The sequence below is a fragment of the Phoca vitulina genome, unplaced genomic scaffold (assembly GCF_004348235.1).
Source record: "Phoca vitulina isolate PV1807 unplaced genomic scaffold, GSC_HSeal_1.0 scaffold11, whole genome shotgun sequence".
NCBI lineage: Eukaryota > Metazoa > Chordata > Mammalia > Carnivora > Phocidae > Phoca > Phoca vitulina.
Window position 1 is genome coordinate 30,199,443 of NW_022589714.1, and position 20,150 is coordinate 30,219,592.

The 20,150-nt window shown below is 41.5% G+C and overlaps 1 protein-coding gene across 1 annotated transcript in view; it reads right to left on the reverse strand.

Annotated features, from left to right (window-relative positions):
- Nucleotides 1-20,150, reverse strand: part of LRRC1 (leucine rich repeat containing 1) — a 127,597-nt gene that overhangs the window by 39,087 nt on the left and 68,360 nt on the right. The window contains exons 3-4 of the mRNA XM_032409640.1: nucleotides 9,298-9,376; nucleotides 5,765-5,854 (exon numbers count right to left, since the gene is read on the reverse strand). Of these exons, the coding sequence (XP_032265531.1) occupies nucleotides 5,765-5,854; nucleotides 9,298-9,376 (169 nt within the window). The remainder of the gene's footprint in view (nucleotides 1-5,764; nucleotides 5,855-9,297; nucleotides 9,377-20,150) is intronic.

Below are 20,150 nucleotides of genomic sequence, written 5' to 3' on the forward strand. Positions count from 1 at the left end.
TCAAATGTCGATATTACTCAGCCGGTGTTCTTAAAGCCTACCCAAGACTGGGAACTCTACAAAGACCCTAAGGAATGCTTCCCTCCTCGGCTGCTGCCCTCCCATGCTAACTGGCAATTCAGTGATATGTAAAGTCATGTACTTAATTTTACCCCAACATTTTCTAAAAGGGATATAAAGAGGTCTTTATAAAGTGCAAACATGTAAAAAAAATTCATGAAATAGAAAATGCAGCTTCTTCATAGAAGAAACTAAGTTCGAATCCCAGCTCTTGCAGCCACCAGCAACACAAACCTGGGCAGACTACTTATCCCCATGTCACAGGCAAGCTAATGAAACCCAGGGTCGTTAACACCAACCTGAGTGGGCATGCTGTACCGACGCCGTGTATGTGCCTGACAGAGCACCCACCCCCTTGTAAACATCAGCAACTCCTTGGTTTCCTTCATCACATGGATATTAATGCAGCTGCGCTCACTGATCATCAAAATTAGCTATGAGCTTTCTGGCAACAAAAGCAGAAAAGGAAATGGGATAAATGTCAGAACTGATATTAAAAGGAAGAAGCTTGGAGCGCCTGGGTGGCTCAGTCGGTTAAGCGTCCGACTCTTGATTTTGGCTCAGGTCGTGATCTTGGGGTCCTGAGATCAGCTCGGAGTCTGAGATTCTTTCTCTCTCTCTCTCTGCCCCTCCCCCTGCTCTTGCTTGCTCTAAATAAATAAATAAATGAAATCTTAAAAGGAAGCAGCTTACCAGTTCTTCTGGTGAAATTTTTTCCCCTAAAAATACATAGTAAAATCTCTCCCTAATGGCTCCTTTTAGCAGGGAAATTAAACAATATTAATGGACAATAATTATTCTTCATTAGAAGGTTTGAGAGTGATGGAAATCTTTTTTTTTTTTCTTTCATAGTTGTTTCTTTAATCAACTATCTAGCATTACGCCAGAAAAGTGACTGCATGGGAACAGACCAATGTGGTCCTCACAAAGCTTTAAGAACCTACCTGGTTGCCTCCAGTGTCAGGCTGGAGGCTAGCAGAGTGAAGGCGGTAACTCCGTGCGCCTGGTCCCAGGGACTCATTCCGTATGTTGGAGCAACACCAGGGTCGGTCCAGACACAAAGAGAGCTTAACAACCAAAGACTCCTCCACTTTCAGGGTACAGCGTGAGCCAGGTGCAAACGCTTGAACACTGAACCACTAAACTGCGTACAGATAAAGGACTAACGCACTCGTTGTGTGGACAGTAAAGCCTCGGTCAGGGAACCTGTGCATTGAGGATCTACGTCACCTCTTCCCGTCATTGGAGAAGGCTGGACAAAAGAGGTAGAACTTCAATCACTTAGTGAGGACAACCCTCGGCCAGTTGGTAAAGACAGGAAACAGGGAAACAATTTTAAAGCTCACTTTCCATGAAAGGCTTTGAAGCTTTGCGCTGGGGTTGAGCAGAGCGTGCTGGGTCTACACCACGGTAAAGGCTCCACGGTGCAGCAGACAAGTAATACCGGGCGTCTGCAACGGTGGGATCCACACTTACCTTGAAAATTATTCGCTGCAGACTTTTTTTAAAGCAAATATTAAATGCAACATCAATGCAGAAAAAAATTAAAAAGCTAATAATAGAGCTGTGCTGGCACAAACAGGGATTGGCAGAGACCACCCACCGGAGCACTGTTTCTCACTCTCCACGGTGTTGGAGAGAGACTTCAGTGCAACCCCGAGGGACCTGAAAAAGCAGAACTGAAGGACCACCATCCAGCTTAACTCACTCCCAAACATTCTCTTCTAGAATGGGGGTCCTCACACACTGAAGTATACAGATGTACTCTTAAAGTTTTTTAAGTAAAAAATAAAGCATTTAAAAATATTTTATTAAAAATAAAAAAAAATCTTCTGGGCTCTCAATAGTGAGAGCACCGTATTATGTAGCAAATCTTTTGTTTTATGTTTAGGGACAAAACAATTGGTTCTAAATTGTTTTAATACTTGGTGTAATGGCTATACTAGGTGAAAAAATTCTTCACAAGTTACACTGATTCAAGAAGAACCATATTCTTAGCCTCATTTATTAAATCGTCATATTAATTTTTAAAAAATTTCTTCTGCTCATGGTAAGGTCTTCGTTGAAATTCTGCTGATAAATCGCCATCTTCCCTTACATCAATCACTTGTTTATGAAGACTAATCAGAAGTTGCTGTGTTTTTGTATTTTTAACAAGAGTCTTAAAAACAAAATCTATTGAAGGCGAGTTAGTTTCTCACTCTTTCTAAACATCACCTTTACTTTGAAGGACAAGGTAATGTGCTGACGTGCCATCACAGAAAAGGGTCAGCAAATCTGGGACATTCTTACTTTTTAATAAAAGGAAAATGTGTGACTTTTCATGAGGTAACCAGTGTACTCCAACGTGGTTCAAAAGATTTTCATGATTATTCCTCATCTCATTGCAAAGTATTAAAAGGATTCTACTATTTGAGAGACTTGCTTATTAATAAAGTAACCACACTGATGGTACCTGGCTATGAAGTGCAGGACGTGAACTGCAGCGCTTTGCAGCCCCTTGAAAGTACAACAACCGGTGTGATGCTGGTTTCCTCCCACACGCCAGTGGCTGAGGCTCTGCACTCCCCAGTATTCCTAACAGGGCAATCAAGGATTCAGGGGGGCAACAATTTCAGCTATTGTGCACTGAGGCGCCCAGAGAAGTGGCAGCCAACTCACACGGCAGACTCAACGTCTGTTAGACACCATGTGAACCACAAGCTCTGATCGTTCAGTTTCTGCAAGTGACAGCAGGACATTCCTTCAAGGACACTGTATCTTTGCAAAGGTGGGTTTTCAGCAACAAAAGGCGAGCACCAGGTGAAAAATCAATGTGGAATGGGAAAAGAGGTGGCAGTGAGAGAGGCTGGGCACTGCCCAGCCCGGACCCACATCCTACAGCAAATATTTGGCAATGTTTAAAAATGAAATAGAAATAGTTATTCTTTCCATTTAAAGGTATTACTTTTTCAAACAGCTACTAGGTTGTGAGGACAAAAAGATTTAAGTTGGTGAGACTTACTTATTTAATAATGGAGCAAGTTAGGTATCGCCAGGGGCACTAAGAAAATGCTACTTGGCCCCCGAGGGCCGTGGGAGCCGACAGTACTGCAGGGGAAGTGTGTGAGGAGTAGTGGGAAACACGGGGCGGGGACCAGGAGAGCCGTGCCCCAGCCCCAACTTCGCCGTCAACCCCCAAACACTCCTCCAGTTACCCGACCATCGGCAAACCAAACACACTATGGGCAGGCGCTCACTGGAGGCCCCAGCTTCGAGGCACTGCAGCTGGCCTGCTCTAAAGGCTTCGCGCTCTCCTCCAGGCTGGACCTCCTGCCCATCGTGGGGGGGGGGGGGCCCGTGTCCCTGACGAATCCGTAACTTTCCCAGTTCACGCCAAGTACTGTGCTAGGTGCCGAAATGAGAAACTGAGGTACCGTTTTCAGTGATGCTCAAAAGGCAGACACTGAGGTGGCTGACTCATCTGACCAAATAAGCAGAGTTAATTTGTGCAACAACTCCCATTTCAGAATCTACAAAGATAACAGTAGGTATGATCATTCAGATGGCCATTTCAGGTCCTTTTCAAATTTTTTTGGAATATCAGATGTTTGTGCCTTATTTACAAAACCATACTATCTCTGAGTAGTTGTTTGGTTACTAAATATTTTGGTTCAGTGCCCTAAAGAAACCATTTAGGAATCCTCTGGGAAACTGAAGAACTGTTTTTATGAGGAAAGTTCGTAAGTTTCAAATAATGACTTGCTTAAAAATGTAGTATACTTATGCATGTATGCGATTTCCTGAACAATTCACCATTTCAACTGTTTCAAGGGCCTTTCCAGAACGGTCTAGGACAGCAGAGGTGCCCGATCTTCTCCAAGCACTCTGTTCTTTGTTTGTTTCTACTAAGTGAGAACGCTCTGTTACTTTAGCGTGCATAAATCTTAAATCCAACAGGTAGAAATCATGGAGTCTCTTGCTTTGGTTAAAGAAAATAATAACAACCAGGAACAGAAAACTCCCAATTTCCCATTTTCACAAACTGACCTTATAGGAAACAGTTGATTCACTTATCTGCCCCATACTCATATTTCCTGGGTGATGATTCACCACAGGGTACAAGTTCAAAGTGACAGTTTATTTTGGAAGCAATCAGTGTACATAAGGCTATAATAGTAACACAAGATGATATAGTCTAATATCAAAACAAAACAGTACCCTTATTATTGACAGAATATGTAGATACACAAGAAATCCTGAACATTGACAAAAGCAGTTACAGATACTAACAGAAAAGATGGAATAAAGGATATGTAATTTATTCTAAAATGATTATTAAGTAACATTTTCCATTAAAACAATGCAGTGGGGAATGACGGGCACTTTTGTCTAATAAGAATATATTTTCTCTCAAAGCATTCAGGTTTTTTTAAAAAGATACGAATTGGGGGATAGAAGGGGTGTACACGTGGGCAGTGGTGGGCTGAGAAAAAAATGGGAAGGAGGGTATCGAGGGAATTAGATTCCAGAGATTCCTGAGGAGGAAGGGGAGTCAGTGTAGGTATTTAAATGGCTATTACATTCATTAGAAATACATGAATCTTGCCACGGCAAAAGTGGTTAAGTCGTGAAATCCACAGTAAAACATTACTGTTTCCTCTGCAACAGATCCCATAAACTCAAGGGGTACTGGGGGCTTCCTGTCTCCTTCCCCTCCTGAGACATTAAGGACACAAATCTGCATCAGCAAGTCTACTGACAAAAATGTTTAAACAGCTTGCATCTCAGAAAAGCATGAACTTGCCGGCAGAAACAGGGGTCAGCCGGTTGTCTTCCGCCTGCACAGGAGTGGGGGGGAGGAGGCAAAGTTGTCTGTGAAAAACAGGCTACTTCCACAGACCTCTGGAAAGAGACCCTTTGCAGAACGGACATCTGTCAGATACACTGCAGTTCTCAAAAACAAAGTTTCTGATTTGTCTTAGAACTCAGGCAGGACAGGTGAGCACAAGGGAAATCTTTTATGACACTGGGGAACACTGGTCCACTAGCTTTGGCCAGCCAGGTTGGGCTTTTAGTTTAAGTGGTAAAGCATGAGTCACAGCCTGACTTAACCCACTGTATGTCCTGGAGGTACGGAAAAGATCTGCTGAGATAATTAATTCATTGAGGGGATGAGTAAGAGAACATTTTTATTTCTTGCCATGGCAGTCCTCCCCGACCTCTAAGCCAGGAACGTGGAAATGTGCCCATCCCACAGCATCGGTCTCTCCCAACACACCATTCCCACCCACTATTCTCAGGTCTGTGCGGACAAACACTGGCGGACACAGTTGTTGGTTCAGGGGTACCTACTCCAAGTTTTCAATAAAATCGCCGAGAGTGGTAATTCCTAACAGTATTTATTAACCACCTATATGACCAGCACTACTTTGTTTGCTTAAGTTAACTACTTTGGAATCCCACAGTTTGAAGAGCATGTCCAAACAAATTAGGTTTTTCACTAGTAACAAGTACCATTATCCTTTTTAACCCTTTAAATTTAAGGGCAACTGAAAGCAAAAACACTGGAGTCCAGCTATGATCTTTCTTGAGGGTGAGATTCGAGATCGGGGAAAAGGCTTTCTGAGTAGAAAAATAAGAGCTGTAAAAGAAAAGGAGGCTGGAGTTGATGCTATAAACACCCTCTTGCCCTGATATACACAAACCTCACATAAAAACTTACTTGCCAATATTTTCAGGCAGGGACTGCAATGAGATGTCATTTACGGAAAGACACGTCAAATTCTGTAATTCAGGAAAGCTTTCCGGCAATCTGCAACAGCAATGACAACAAAGTGTTGTTAATTGAAAAAGAAAAGTGCGTGTACGGTGTATACGGGACATAAATGTGATGATTCCTCCCATATGCTAATTGAAATAACCTCCTAAAAATCACAGTATAAAGGCATGTTTGCCTTGTCTTCCTAGACAGAAGACATCGATAAGGAAAAAAAACAAGGCTTGGTTTACCTAGAAGTACAGGGGCATGATAAATGCTTGGTGGGGTGATCCAGAAATAATTACAGAGGAAAAGATACGCAAGCTCTCAGAATAAAGGGAAAAAAAAAATGCTGTGGCACTGCCCAGTGCCTCATGAAAGAAACAGATAAAACAGCTGCTGCAGCTGAAAGTGCCTATGAGGGAGAACATTTTATTGATTAGCAGAAAATAAAGAGAAAGTTTAGCCCAGAAGATTATAACAAAACACAGGACAGCAGCTTAATAATCTTTTTTCCTCTAGATTATAATACCCGGGGCAAAGCTATGGATTACTCAGAATTGATCAATTGACAGCAATTGCTGCTTTCTTAATACTTTTCTTTTAACTCGATTTAAGATGCCAGTCACTTGAGATAATTCTATGTTTCACTATGTTCCACACAAAAGGAAATTTTTTTATACTTCCCTTAAACTCTACTGAAGAGTGAGGTTTCAAAATAAAAGTATTCAAAAACTTACCAAGAAAGTTCACTTTCAGTATTTCTATGGTTACCTCCAGTTACGGAGGAAAAAGAAAACTAAAGTTAAAAAGATCTCATTGCATCTAAAATGCCAAAGGTCCTTATACGTAAATCTGCTGATATAGACAACAGAACACATGACTCATTTTTTTTGGGGGGGGAGGCATGGGGAGGGAGGACTTCTTTCCTTAGTGATAGTCTCTATACATTAGAATCTTTCATTTTTTTCCTCTTTCTAGCAAATTCTAGGTTACTGTTTGACATAAAATATAGGTAATTCCAAACTTCAAAAGTAAATCCAGGCCCTGCAAGATGAGAGTTCTAGGATTTTATTATGACTGAGATACATTCTCAGGAATGGTTTCGACAAAGTTGAAACCTCTTCCATAGCGTTAACAGAGGTTAAGATTGTTTATTTATACTTAAAAAGATGCAACTTTATCTGCTGCCTGAGTTTCTACCTAAAGCACATATCATTTTATAATTTTAAAACTAGCTAAAATGATCTTAAATATAAGGAAAATGTATTTTGAAATGGCTGACTTCCTTTTTTATTGGCTGTCAGCATTAAGAGCCAAACTGGTGTGTGTGAGAAGGAAGCAGACTTTGGGCTAGGGGAAGGGAATTCTAGTCCGAGCTGCCACTGAGAGGCCGCATCATCTCAGAAGGCCATTTAATCTCTCAGCCTCGTTTCTTCAGCCATAAAATAAGTAGGTCCGACTCAATAATTTTTCAGGTCCTTTCACCTTATAGATAAGTCGTCGCAATTCTTAAAGGACTGCACCTGCCAAATCCAAAAGGCTTTACTTTAAGAAACCTCCCATATGTCAGGCCAGGATAAAAACTGAGTAAAGCCTCCTACAATGTGGGTGTGTTCTGGTCCAGGGAGTTTTGAGATAATGCTAAAGTCATGTGTCAGCAGGCATTAGAAAAGGAAAACTAAAGAGGTAGAAAAGGGGATTAAGCAATTGAATGGCTAAAAAAAAAAAAAAAAGAAAGAAAAAAAAACCTCCAGGGCAGCATAATGAGTATTTCCCAGCTGCCTAACCCTACAAGCTGCCTTAAGGATAAATAGCTTAGTTCAGTTCAACAAACACTTAACGGAGTGTTTACTCCATTCCAGAAATTAAGGGAGAGCTGGAGATAAAATGATAAACAATAGAGGAATATAAGTTAACTTTCTCAGTTTAATTGGGGAGTCTTGGTCAAAGCGATAATTTAAATGTAAATTTCAAGTGTTAATGAAAAAAATGTTCTACGCATAGAACATTTCAGAAGCCCAGCAGAGGGGACTCTGGGGAGTAAGTAAAGGCTTCCCAAAGAAATGTCATGCTGAATATACACCTTACAGGAGTGCAGAGAGACCAGAGAGTGAAACAAATGACCTATGAGCACTTTCTAACAGTCGAGCATGACGTCTGACACAGGCAACCGGGGGCAATGAACGTGGAAAGACAGGCCAAGTTCAGATCCCAGGCAGGGGCAGCTACATAGCACCCGGAGGAGCAGGGACTTTACCTCATAGGAACAGGGAGGTACAGAAAGGTTTGAAGAAGAGGGACAATTGTAGGGATGATGGTTAAGAAAGAAGACAAGACCTGAGGGCAGCTATGAGTTAGAGCTTACTAGATTTACTATTTTTCATAAAAACAGAGATTATTAGTAACACAGTCACTGAAATTCAAAGAGGAAAATCAAAAATATTTTTTAAAACATATTTACTTCTTAAAAATAGCAGATATGGGGAAAACAACACTAAACAGACATTCCCTGGCACTCCATACCCAGAAAGACCCAAGCAATGGGTGATACGTATCTCAAATTTTAACCTCATCTCAATTTTCCTATATATTTAAAAAAAAAAAAAAAAAAAAGAACAGAAGGGAAGAGGGAAGGGTACCTTTCTTCTGAGGTTGCTTACAGAGTCTAGAAATCATGATATGGACCCACCTGGCCTAGAGACGCCTCTAGGACTTTTCCTGGGGACTGCGTCTGCATTGCCAGGTGTGCAACAATTCAGGTAACCTGGTAATACAGGTGCCTGGAAGCCAGTGATCAGTGGCCTCATGACTCAGCCAGGAGCCAGGAGGGCTCACAACAGTGCCACGCAGCTACGCCCAGGCAGCGTGCTGTGTCATACTAGAAGGAGCAAGCCCGGAATCAGTAGTAAGACAGGGACAGGGGGCTCTACGTGGAGGAAGAATCCCAAAGAAATACTCACAGTTACTGCTAAAGTAAGGAAACAGTGGTGTGGGCAGAGTTTTTGTTTGTTTGTTTGTTTGTTTTAAAGGGCGAGCTGGAGGACAGTTATAGACAGTTATAGACAGTTTCATTACTAGAGTGGAAAAAAACATCCCTTATTAGGACTTCTCCTTGGATAACTAGAGGGTAAGTTCTCTGGGAGTTTAGAACTCAGTCTTATCCCACAAGACAAGATAAGCAATAGGGGATTTATGAACTACTTCAGTGCTTCACACGGCTTCAGAAATGTAGTCCTCATTCCTGTTTTGTATACTCCACAGTGCCTCCCTTCATCCCCTACCAATATTCTTTCAATGTTCCATCAATAGCACAAGTGTGCCTTTCACTGCACAGTGTGATTTATAAATAAGTATCTGTGAAGGTCAATCATCCTTGATAGAGACAACCATCCATCTAGGTACCCCCACAATGTGTGACCAGGTTGTGTTCATGGCTTGGTTCTCAAAAAGGATATCCTCAGTACTATAGACAGCAAAGCAAGCAGAAAGGTTACCTAGTCAGTGGGTTTCCGCTGAAGTCAGCTATCTGTAGTGCTTTACAGAATGAGATGCTTTCTGGAATTTCAGGAATATCTGTAGGAGCAAAGAAAACATCTATCATTTACCACCATTGTTAATACTTTTCACCATCCTCAAGATGGACCACAGTCACAAGAGAATATCTAGTAAACTACCTCTATTCAAATGTGGCATGGATTTCTAAAGTATTTTTCTACATTTATTTTATATTTGCTTTCCTAATAGAAGATACATTCTTAGTAGAAGCACATTAAAGAAAAAGTATTAAAAAGCCAACACACATGGATGGACCCTGAAGGCATTATGCCAAGTGAAATAAGTCAGAAAAAGACAAATAACGTAGGAACTTACTTACATGTGGAATCTTAAAAACAAACCCAAAAACAACACAAGGGAAGGGATCAGACTTGTGGTTACCAGAGGGGGAAAAATTGGATGAAGGTGGTCAATGGTACAAACTTCCAGTTATAGGACAGATAAGTACTAGGGATATAATATGTACAACACGATGACTATAGCTAACCCTGCTCTATAGTATATTTGAATATTGGTAGAGGAGTAAATCCTATGGGTTCTCATCACAAAAAGAAAATTTCTTTTCCTTTCTTTCTTTTCTTTTTATTGTATCTATATGAAATGATGGATGTTAGCTGAATCTGTTGTGGTAATCATTTCATGATATATGTAAATCAAACCATCATACTCTACACCTTCAACTTATATAGTGATGAATGTCAATTATTTCTCAAGAAAAAGTGGGAAAAAAAACCCCCACCACCATCAAGTCCCATCACCCAATCAAAAGTCACTGATGGTATTCTGTCATAATTCCCATTAAGCTATTTTTCCTTACATTTTCACATAGTTGTATCAGTACACAGTATTCTAGAGTATGCATTTTAAAATTATGGGCTTTCTTCTTCTTGGTATAAATATAACAATTTGGAAAATACACAAAAGTCCAAAGAAGAAAATAAAAACCACCAACATTTCCATCGGCTAGAGACGATGATCTACTCTGATGTATTTTTTTCATTGCCATCATACACATGCACACAGTGTATATAAATAGATTATATTTCAAAATACTAGATTCATGCTGATTTGGGTTTTTTTCACTGTACATTATTTTACAAACTTTTCCCCATCTTTATTTGTCCAGTTTACCATTTTTAATGGCAGAAAACCCACTGCATATATTTTCATACTTCATTTAATCAATCCCTCATTGTTAGACATTTAGGTTGTTTCCAAGTTCCTGATGTTATAATTATATTTATATCCATTTCTGATTATTTCCTTAGGCTAAGCTCCTAGAATTGTAATTACTGTGTCGAAGGCATTAACAACTCTACAGTCTTCGGTAAATACTATTAAATTGCCTTAGAGGAAGGCAAGTTATACCTGTTTATACTTCCATCAGCCTGAACAAGGTGCCTAATTCAACACTTCTCCTCCTCCTTTCTTTCTCTCATTTTAAAAACTGCCAATATTGGGCACCTGGGTGGCTCAGTCAGTTAAGCGTCTGACTCTTGATTTCAGCTTAGGTCATGATATCGAGGTGGTGAGATCGAGCCCTGCGTCGGGCTCCACACTGGGCATGCAGCCTGCTTAAGATTCTCTCTCTCCCACTCTCTGCCCCTCTCCCTACCCTGCTCTCTCTCTTAAAACAAACAAACAAACAAACAAAACCCTGCTAATATTATTGGTAAAAATAGTCTGGCAACATTTTGTTTTATATTCCTTTTATTACTAATATTTTTTTTTTTACTGAATATTTTTATTTTTATTACTATTTTTCCCTATGTTTACTGGTCACTAAATATCGTGATTTTGAAATGACCAAAATTGTTAAATTCCTCTTTCTCTTGGTACAAAACGTGGGGTTACAGCTTTTAGGGCTTTAAAGATTAATTTCATAGCATTTAATTTCAAGGATACATTTATTTTGGACATATTAACATTAAGAAGGCCTAAAATAGAAAAGGTTCTCCTGGTCCCATGCTGTTTCTTCTACTAGTTCTACAAATGCAAGCTGAGCCAAAACATACCTAATATTTCTCAGGTGGGGGTGGCAGGAAGAAGGGAGAAATAAGGGGGAAAATAGATGCCCTGGGCCAGCAACTGCAAAGTAATCAGAAGCTATATAAATGCTTTCAGTTCAAACTTAAAAGTCAAAATCATTTAAATTTGTGGTAACATTCTTGTTACAGTATTCTCTGCCTTGCACGGTCATATAAGGTAGTAAAGAACAAACATTATGACCCTCGTTTCATAAATATCATAGCTATATACACAGGCACACATACTCGAGTCCGGAATGGATTTTTAAAACACACAAATGTTTTAAATACAAACACACTGGGAGGCCCTTTTAGATGTATTACCTTACTTCATCTCAACATAAATTATTTTAACTTCCATTGTACAAAGTGGACAGTAAGCCTCAGAGAGATGAAATGGCTTCCTCATCATTACAGGCCTATTCCAACGAGTGCTTGAGCCTCCCATGCTGAGATCACAGCACCGTCATGCTTAAGAATGAATGAACACACATAAATCCATCACAGAACAAGCACGGCTCTCCAGGCAAGTGAGACAGTGACACGTCGTGGCCTGCCTTGGTCTGAAAGGTGCTGGTTGGCCTGTGCACTCCACAACAGTCCCTCTTCTGCCACTACCTCAGGGCTTGGTGAGCAGTCTTTATAAGACTGAGGAAAGAGGTGCACATGTCACACCAGTTACCTCACAAGTGCCAAAGAAGATCAAGCCGGACACAGAAGTTACACAGCAACTTGTTGCTCTGTCCAAGACAAAAAAAAAAAAGCAAGGAAACAGAGAAAGAGGAAAGGTATGTCTATTAGGTGCCCCTCTTAAATATTCTCCAGAGCACTAGAAACATCACTGAGGCTTGGGAAGATGGGTCTGTCAAGGGAACACATGAAAAGCAGCTGTGAGAAACTCTGGTCAGGGCTGGAATCTAGAGATCTGAGAGTAACAAAAGCAAATGCCAGAGAACAGCATAGCTGGACTCGGTCCACACAGAGCTGACAGAGAGGTCTGCTTCATAGGAAGGCATTCCCTCCTTAGGATAACCTGCTCATACACACAGGAGAAGTAGCAGATCAGCAAACAGAACACAGGCCTCCTGACTCCCAAGACCATTTCCTTCTACCATATGCACATTATGAACTTGAAGAAAAAGAATGTATCTGCTCGTACAAACAGAAGCTTTAGACAAGGGCAGCAATGGTGTGGTTTGAAGAGTCCTGAGTACTCATTTGCTTTAGGTTGCTAAAAATATTAGAATAAAAAACCGAGGAAGAAAAACATCTACTCATCCTTAAATACCCAGCTAAAATGTCATATCCTCAGGGACACCTTTCATGGGTCCCAAGATGAGGCTGGATTCCCCCCACTCTCAGTTTCCTCAGGCTTCACCTTTGTGAGATCTGTGACAGTTTTAATAATTTTGTTTGCAGTCAACCTCCCTTATTAAATTCTGTGTTCATTGCAAAGAAAAACTTTGTGGGTCTTGTCTGTTGCTGTTTCCCTAAAGCTGACACAGTAGTGAGCTTAATCAGTACACAGGTGTCAAATGAATGAATGAGAAGCTAATGTTACTAAGGCCCTATAAGAACAGTTGCTCTCTCATTTGGGTCATGAAATATCCCCGTAAGGTTAGTATTATCTCCATTTTACTGGTAAGAAAACTGCTTAGTCCCAGATCTCTGACAAGAGGGAGTGTAAAGCTTGTAGGTTATTCCCAGTTGAAATCCCCTTTGATCCTTAAATGTTTTACTCAGGACAAATAGGAGGTTTGAGAGTAAAAATATGAAAAAATATATATAAATGCCACCTTCTCAGTGAAACCTAGGCTGACCACCAACCTCATTAAAAAACTAATTTGAATCCTTTCCCCCATGCCAATTCTTACATTCAATTTCCAAATCCTTCTCATATTCTCCATCTTTTTCTGTCCACTCCTATTATCAACTTAGTTCAGACCTCAGTCATCTAGATGACTAGAATATCCTCTTAAATGGTCTCTCCCTGTATCCAATTTGTCCTCCATCAAATCCAAACAGCCACAAGAGCAATCTGCACCAGTTTTCTGCGTTTGCTAGTTTTATGCCAGAGGGCAAACTACTTAACCTACCTGTGCCTTAATTTCCTTATCTGTAAAATGGGTCATCAACAGATTTTTTTTTTTTTAATTAATGCCAGCATATCATACCTTCGGTGCTACACAAGATCAGAGAAAAGAGAAAATTAGACAAAGGACACTTACATTTTGAACCAAATAAGTAAGAGCAGAGGAGAAAACCAGGCATGAATGGGACACTGAATGCAGCGAGGAGAGGGTAAGCCCTGGGAAAAGATTGTACAGTATGAATTTCAGGATATCAATACGGGAGTATGTGGAGAGAAGGCTGAAGCGATCTCTTGATAACAGATTACCAAACGCCAGGTTGAGCTATTTACAATTAATTTGCTAGACAAGGAGTTTCCTCTTCTATAAAAAGGGGATTAATCACCGCCGGCTTAGGGCTGTCCCAAGGATAAAGAAGAGTAGCATGAATAAAAGCACATGGCACTCTGACCTCATTCATTAATATTTGAGGGAGATCAGTAGAGAGGACCACTGGTTTCCATTTAAGGCCAAATAATCTGAGGAAGAAGAGTAGCATTATTAATAGAGATGAGAGGATTTAGAGGGCTTTTGCCATTGTTGTAACTATCTGAGAAGCAGTAGCGATTAACTTCTGAAGAAACATCTATTTACATAAAAATATCAGAAATAATGAGATTTTCATCTACTCATTAAGGAATGTACCCCAAAACTTCTACTTGCCAACATCCACCTTAGTTCAAGTTTCCATATAAGGTAAAACAAAAGATTTTTCATCTACTCATTAAGGAATGTACCCCAAAACTTCTACTTGCTAACATCCACCTTAGTTCAAGCTTCCATATAAGGTAAAACAAAAGATTTTAATCATATTTTTCATTAATTCAAACTAGCTTTGTCTCATCTATGTCTAACAATAACAGCATAAAATTTGATATTTACAAAATGTCTGTGAATGATTATACAAGTAAGTAATCTTTTCCCTACAACTTTCTTAAGATAACCTTTAATTTGGACCCACTCTAAGCCATCATTATTTCTGAATCAGAATTGCCTCCAATTAGTGAGATGTAATTGTACTTAAAAAATAGTGAATCAGTAATTTACTAATATGACCAATGCTACCGCCTGTATACAGGAAATGGATAATTACCCCTAAACTCTATCAGTGCAAAATATCTTCACCACCACCAGGCAGACAACAATCCTGGCATCATTAGCCCCCAGGGCTTCCAAGACAGACTACAGCTTTCACCACAGATATTATCGGTTAAATAGTGATTTAAAAAGACATCCCCTGCCCTTCCTGGCACTCATATTCTTTTCTGGACATCCATTTGTAACACGTCAAGCTGAGATTCTACCTTCCCCACTTCCCTGCCCCCACAAATACAGAGGCTTAGTCCACATTCTTCGGCGGGGATTGAGGGCTCTCTTCCCACATGCCCAGAATCCTCATGGTGGACCACACCCTTTCCTGAAAAGCTATCGCCATTTTGGGACCCCTCTTGTGATGGAGATAGATTGGACTGACGGACATCTCAGGTTCCCTCTAAGCATGTGTGAGTTTACAAACATCCAGGGCATTTCCTTTCATGGAGGACTGTGCATAGACCGCCTGTTTAGACGGTAGCCCCCGTCCATTGCACAAGTTCTTTCTGGATAAATCAATTACTTACTGGCATTTCTTGTTCTATATACATAGAATCTCTTTTCCTCCTAGGCTCAAGACCCATCTGAGGTCAGTAAGTGAGAATACTAGGTTCTCTCCACGGAGAGCACCATAAAACGCGATGCAAAACAAAAGTCTTAAGTATTTTGGTGGCTATTCTCTAGGATTATCTAATTCATGTTGACAGCATTTAGACATAGGAAGTTGAAGAAGACTAGGAATGCTTAAAGAAATCAAATGATGAGCCCCCCTCATTAATTTGTTTTTTTTTTTGTAAAACTGCAAAGAATAACATTTTAAACTTCTGGGCCTATTACGTGGCAAGTGGGTAAGTTGAAATTTTATCTTTGAAAGTGGAGCAAGAGCTCTGTAAGCAATCATCTACACTTACTGCCTCAGCACGACTAGCTCCACAGCAAGGCGGCTGTGTTAGCTTTGTTAGTACAAGGTGCTAGCAAGGTCAGGGACCTGGATTCGGTCCAAGCGTGGGGCAGCCTCTTTCCCCGGTTCCAGCCGTGCTACACTCTGAGGACCCTTTGTGAAACTTGACTGAAAAAACAGCCATGGCTGTGGAGCCTGTACTGAGCACTTAAAAAAGTGTCATGCATGAATCTCTGCACTTGGCACAAATTAACTCCCGTAAGCCTTCATGATAACTAGGAAGGCTCCTGGGATCGCCTCCATTCTCTGGATGAGGAACGGAGGCACAGCAGGGGGGACGGGCCTGGCCAGTAAGCAGGAGGGCCAGGCTTTGAACTTAGGCTTTCTCCCCGCAGAGTCTGTGCTCCTCACCGTAAACCTGTCTTGTCTCTAGAAAGAATGTGTGAGGTCAAGAGAAACCGCAAAACCCAACCCGACGGCCCCAAGCGTAGCAGAGCCTCTGAATCTTGAGAAACTCCATGGAAGTGCGCCATCCCATCTGACAGCTTAGGACAGCCTCAAACTTTTTGCTTCTCGAATTCTTCTGATTAAACAAAATCAAATACTCCATTTTCAAGATAACGTAATTAAAGATACCGAAGTAACAAAGAAGAAGCTTTAAATTTATCCTATGGTATGGCTAACCTTGAACAACTTTTGGTTATGACGCAGTATTGAAACTAAGTATAGTATTTGATTAAGAACATAATAGTAAAATGTTTCCTCATTATTTCTTGCTTAATGTAGCTCCCACCAGGCAAGAGAAAGAATTTAATCAGCACCACTGACAAAGAGGCAAATACAGTGTCACAAAATTTCTATTAAACTTTCCTTGAATCCCCTCAGACAGACTGGGCCTCCCACAGTGCCCAACACTTCTCTCTGTAAGCACTCTGCTCAAAGGCAATTAGCGATAAACTTTACTCAGTACCTTGCTTCCCCCTAGATGTGTCCTCACTAACTAGCTCAGGGGTCAGATCTACAATGTCTGCAGAGGCTCCCTAGCCTTTACCACAGCGTAGGTCTTTAACAGGCGGCCGTTCAACAATACGTCCTTACTCACCGCACTGGGCCTGGATCAGAAGAGAGATCCCAGGGCCAGCATCCTCACTTAACATAGGTAAACGTCCACTGCTCTGAGCCTCGGGTCCCTCACAAAAGGGGTGTTCAGGTTATCTGCCTCATCCACCAACCAGGGCCACTGAGAGGTAAAATGAGGTAATATACGGATAACTTGGTAAAGTAAGGAAATGGAAAGGACTACAAGAGGGGAGAAAAAGGCAATTCTCCTCAAGTGGCACTGACTGGTTTTGAGTGTGGGTCGCTTTTTATATCAACTTGTGGAGTCTGTGGCATGTGTTTTCTTGCCTTCCTCTCATCCCCAACACGACACTTAGACTAGGGGGAAAAATGTCATCAAGAACTTCTGTCGAAAGACAAAAAACTGAGTGTTTAAAGAAGTCTTGGTTATTAGTATTCAGTCTTTTTTTTTTAATTTCTTTTTTTTTAAAGGTTTTATTTATCTGAGAGAGAGAGAGCAAGCACAAGTGTGGGGTAGAAGCAGAGGGAGAAGCAGACTCCCCGTTGACCAGGGAGCCCGACACGGGACTCAATCCCAGGACCCTGAGATCATGACCTGAGCTGAAGGCAGACACTTAATCGACTAAGCCACCCAGGCGCCCACTATTAGTATCCAATCTTAGACAAAGAATGATGTAACTGCATGAACTGTCAAGAATTTGAAGACAGTACCTCAATACGACATCACTGATGTTAAACCAAGTCAGAGACAAAGAAAAAATAATGCAGCATCAACAAATGGGACCATCACAAAGAAAGCCACCCTTGAACTGCCCTGCAGAGAAATAGGGGACAGAGGGAACCCTAACAGGAATGCAACAATTCACAAGCATGCATATGGACATCAGAGATGGCTAACCTTGCCTAAACTCTGCACCGACATTCAATAATCCACTTCAAGACTTGTTCAAGATGAACAACTGCCCGTCAGAGTTTAATTACATTTGTATTTCTAGTCTACAAAGGGAAAATGTGTAAGACATGACCTACAGGTATTAACTGAATTTAAATAAGTGTTTTTTAAAAAAGAAAATGAGGGCCATGGCTCACCCTGGTCAGTGCTGAGCGGACACGCCCAGCTGGCCGCCATGGTGGTGCATGGACATATGCACACATGCACATACACACACATACACGAAGCCCTCCTTTCAACCATATAGACACTTTACATTTTCTAGCACAGTACTGCTACTTCCGATGAAGATCTGAAATTACTACCTGACAGCCTGGTACTCAGAGGAGCCTCTTTTGAAATTAGTCACCTAACAGCTGTTGTCACTGCCATCTTAGCCACAAGTGGAAAGTCAGGCACTCAGAGAAAAAGCTGGGGACAGGCTCAAGATCAGAAAAAGTGACAGTTATGGCTCTGAAAAAGAAGAACTCCTCCCCTCCAATTCCTGCTGTTCCACGTGATTGTCTCCAAATAAGAAGAGCCGCCATCCTTAGGGCCTATAATATACCAGGTCCTGCAAAGGGCATTTTGCATGCATCATCTCTAATCCTGACAACAAATCCTCAGACAGTAGTCCCATTAACAGATGCAGAAGCAGGCTTCGGAACATTAACTAGATTGTCCAAGATCGCTCTGCTGACTTGTAGGAAGAGCAGAGCTTTGAATTTCTAGTCCATCTGCCTCAGGGCTGAGGAAGCCCCAGAAGTAGCGGTTGAGGATCTGGACAGTCAGATCCCATCAGCTCCAAACATGCTGGAATAAGAGATGCCTGGGGAAATGAATATGGAGAGAAAGAGGAAGCAGAAACACAAGACTGCAATTCTGAGCTACCACTTGGCAGGCATTTCACACGCAAGTGGGGGTAGGTGCACAGTCCAAGAAGAAAGCAAGCAAGCAAGCGTGAACCTCCCGTTATGGGCAGGGGGCACCCAACAGGCAGACAGAAGAGAACTGTGGGGGCAGAGCTAAGAAGTCAGGGAGCACAGAGTGTCACCAAGAGGGGTGGTCCAAGTGACAACCAACAGGTAAGGAAGAGACAGACTTGGCTATTAGGAATTTGCTGTCACCTTCAAAAGGATACACACATGGTGGTTTGAGGGGAAGTCAAAGCACAAAGTGAGAAGCCAGTGTTATCCACTGCCTTCTGTGGAAAAAGAGAAGGGGAGTGTAAAAGCAATAGGGGCCAAATTCTAGTGAGAGACACAGTATTCCTAATTGGCAGACAAGGCAACTGGGGAGAAGGTGACAAGGTTTTCTGATCATGAAGCCAAATTTATGTATTTAAAAGGACTGTTGCCCTCTGTTTCATCAGAGATTATGTCTTGCCTGGAGGGTTGAAACCTCTTTGTCTTTTACTAAAATGACATTGATAGTTTCCCTTATCAAAATAAAGAGTTAGCAATCCTGTGTCACAATCCCATTAAAAAAAAAATTATAACGATCCATTAAAAATCTATAAGCCTGAGAACCTGGGGAAGTATGCCTTCAAAAAGCCTGGGGGAGAGAAAAGGGGTTTGTAGCTTGAGGGAGATACCAAGGTCAAGGGAGAAGTTCGTGTTAATGTGTTCTCGGTTCGATTTTTGTTGTAGTTTGGAAAATTTGTGGAGTGAGCAGGGAGGCAACAGATGTGGAAAAAGCTGTGGATTCCCATCTTTGCCCAGAAGGCAACAAGGAGGGCAGTGCTGGGAGGGAAGGGAGGCCTGGAGAGTGTGGACTTCAGAGCCAGGGCTATGAGGAAGGGACGGGAGAGGAGCCTGGGAGAAGGAAGGCCCATAAATGGAGAGCCGACTCAATGGATGAGAGCCACTTATCCATAGCAGAGGCAAATGACAAAACCCCATGGTCCAGGCTCTTAAGAAGGAAACAAGGAGTCATAGTATGAAACATTCTCAGCAAAAAAATGAACCATGCATGTAGCAGGCAATGCTGCATTAGGGCAAAAAGGAAAATGGGAGGGTCATATTGAAGTTAGGGTCCTTATTATATCTAAAAACCATCGATCGAGACCTGGCCAAACACAGAATTCAAACACTACAAGTTATAAACAACTAGTGATGAACGGAACAAGCATGTAGAAAGGGATGCTGACAAGCTGTAGTAAAATACCAAATGGTGAGACTTTGGGCACACTCGGTACATCATATTGCTTCATTGAGAATTATTTACTACTTGGGTAAAACAAGGTTCTTGTGTGCCAAACAGTCTGGCTGATTAAGACAGTTTGAATGCTGTAATGCTGGTTGCCTGACTCGATCCTGCTTAAAAATATCTGGGATTGTCAAACAAGACTAAATATGAATGCATGATTCAAGTCTGCATTTGCTGCCACAGCTGTTCCTCTGGGTGTGCAGGGGGAAAAAAAAAATGCTAAATGGAAATTTTTTTCAAAGGCATCATCCCATTTATCATATTATTCCAACCACCACAGACTCACCCAGGCGGCCGCCAGCCTCGTAGACAAAGGCCTAATTCCTGCCTGAGCAGCCTTCCCCGTGTCTGTGAAGGCACAACGCAGAGCAGAAAGGCGGACGTGGGTCTCTCTGCACAGCGCCCCAGAGGGACCTTTGCCAAA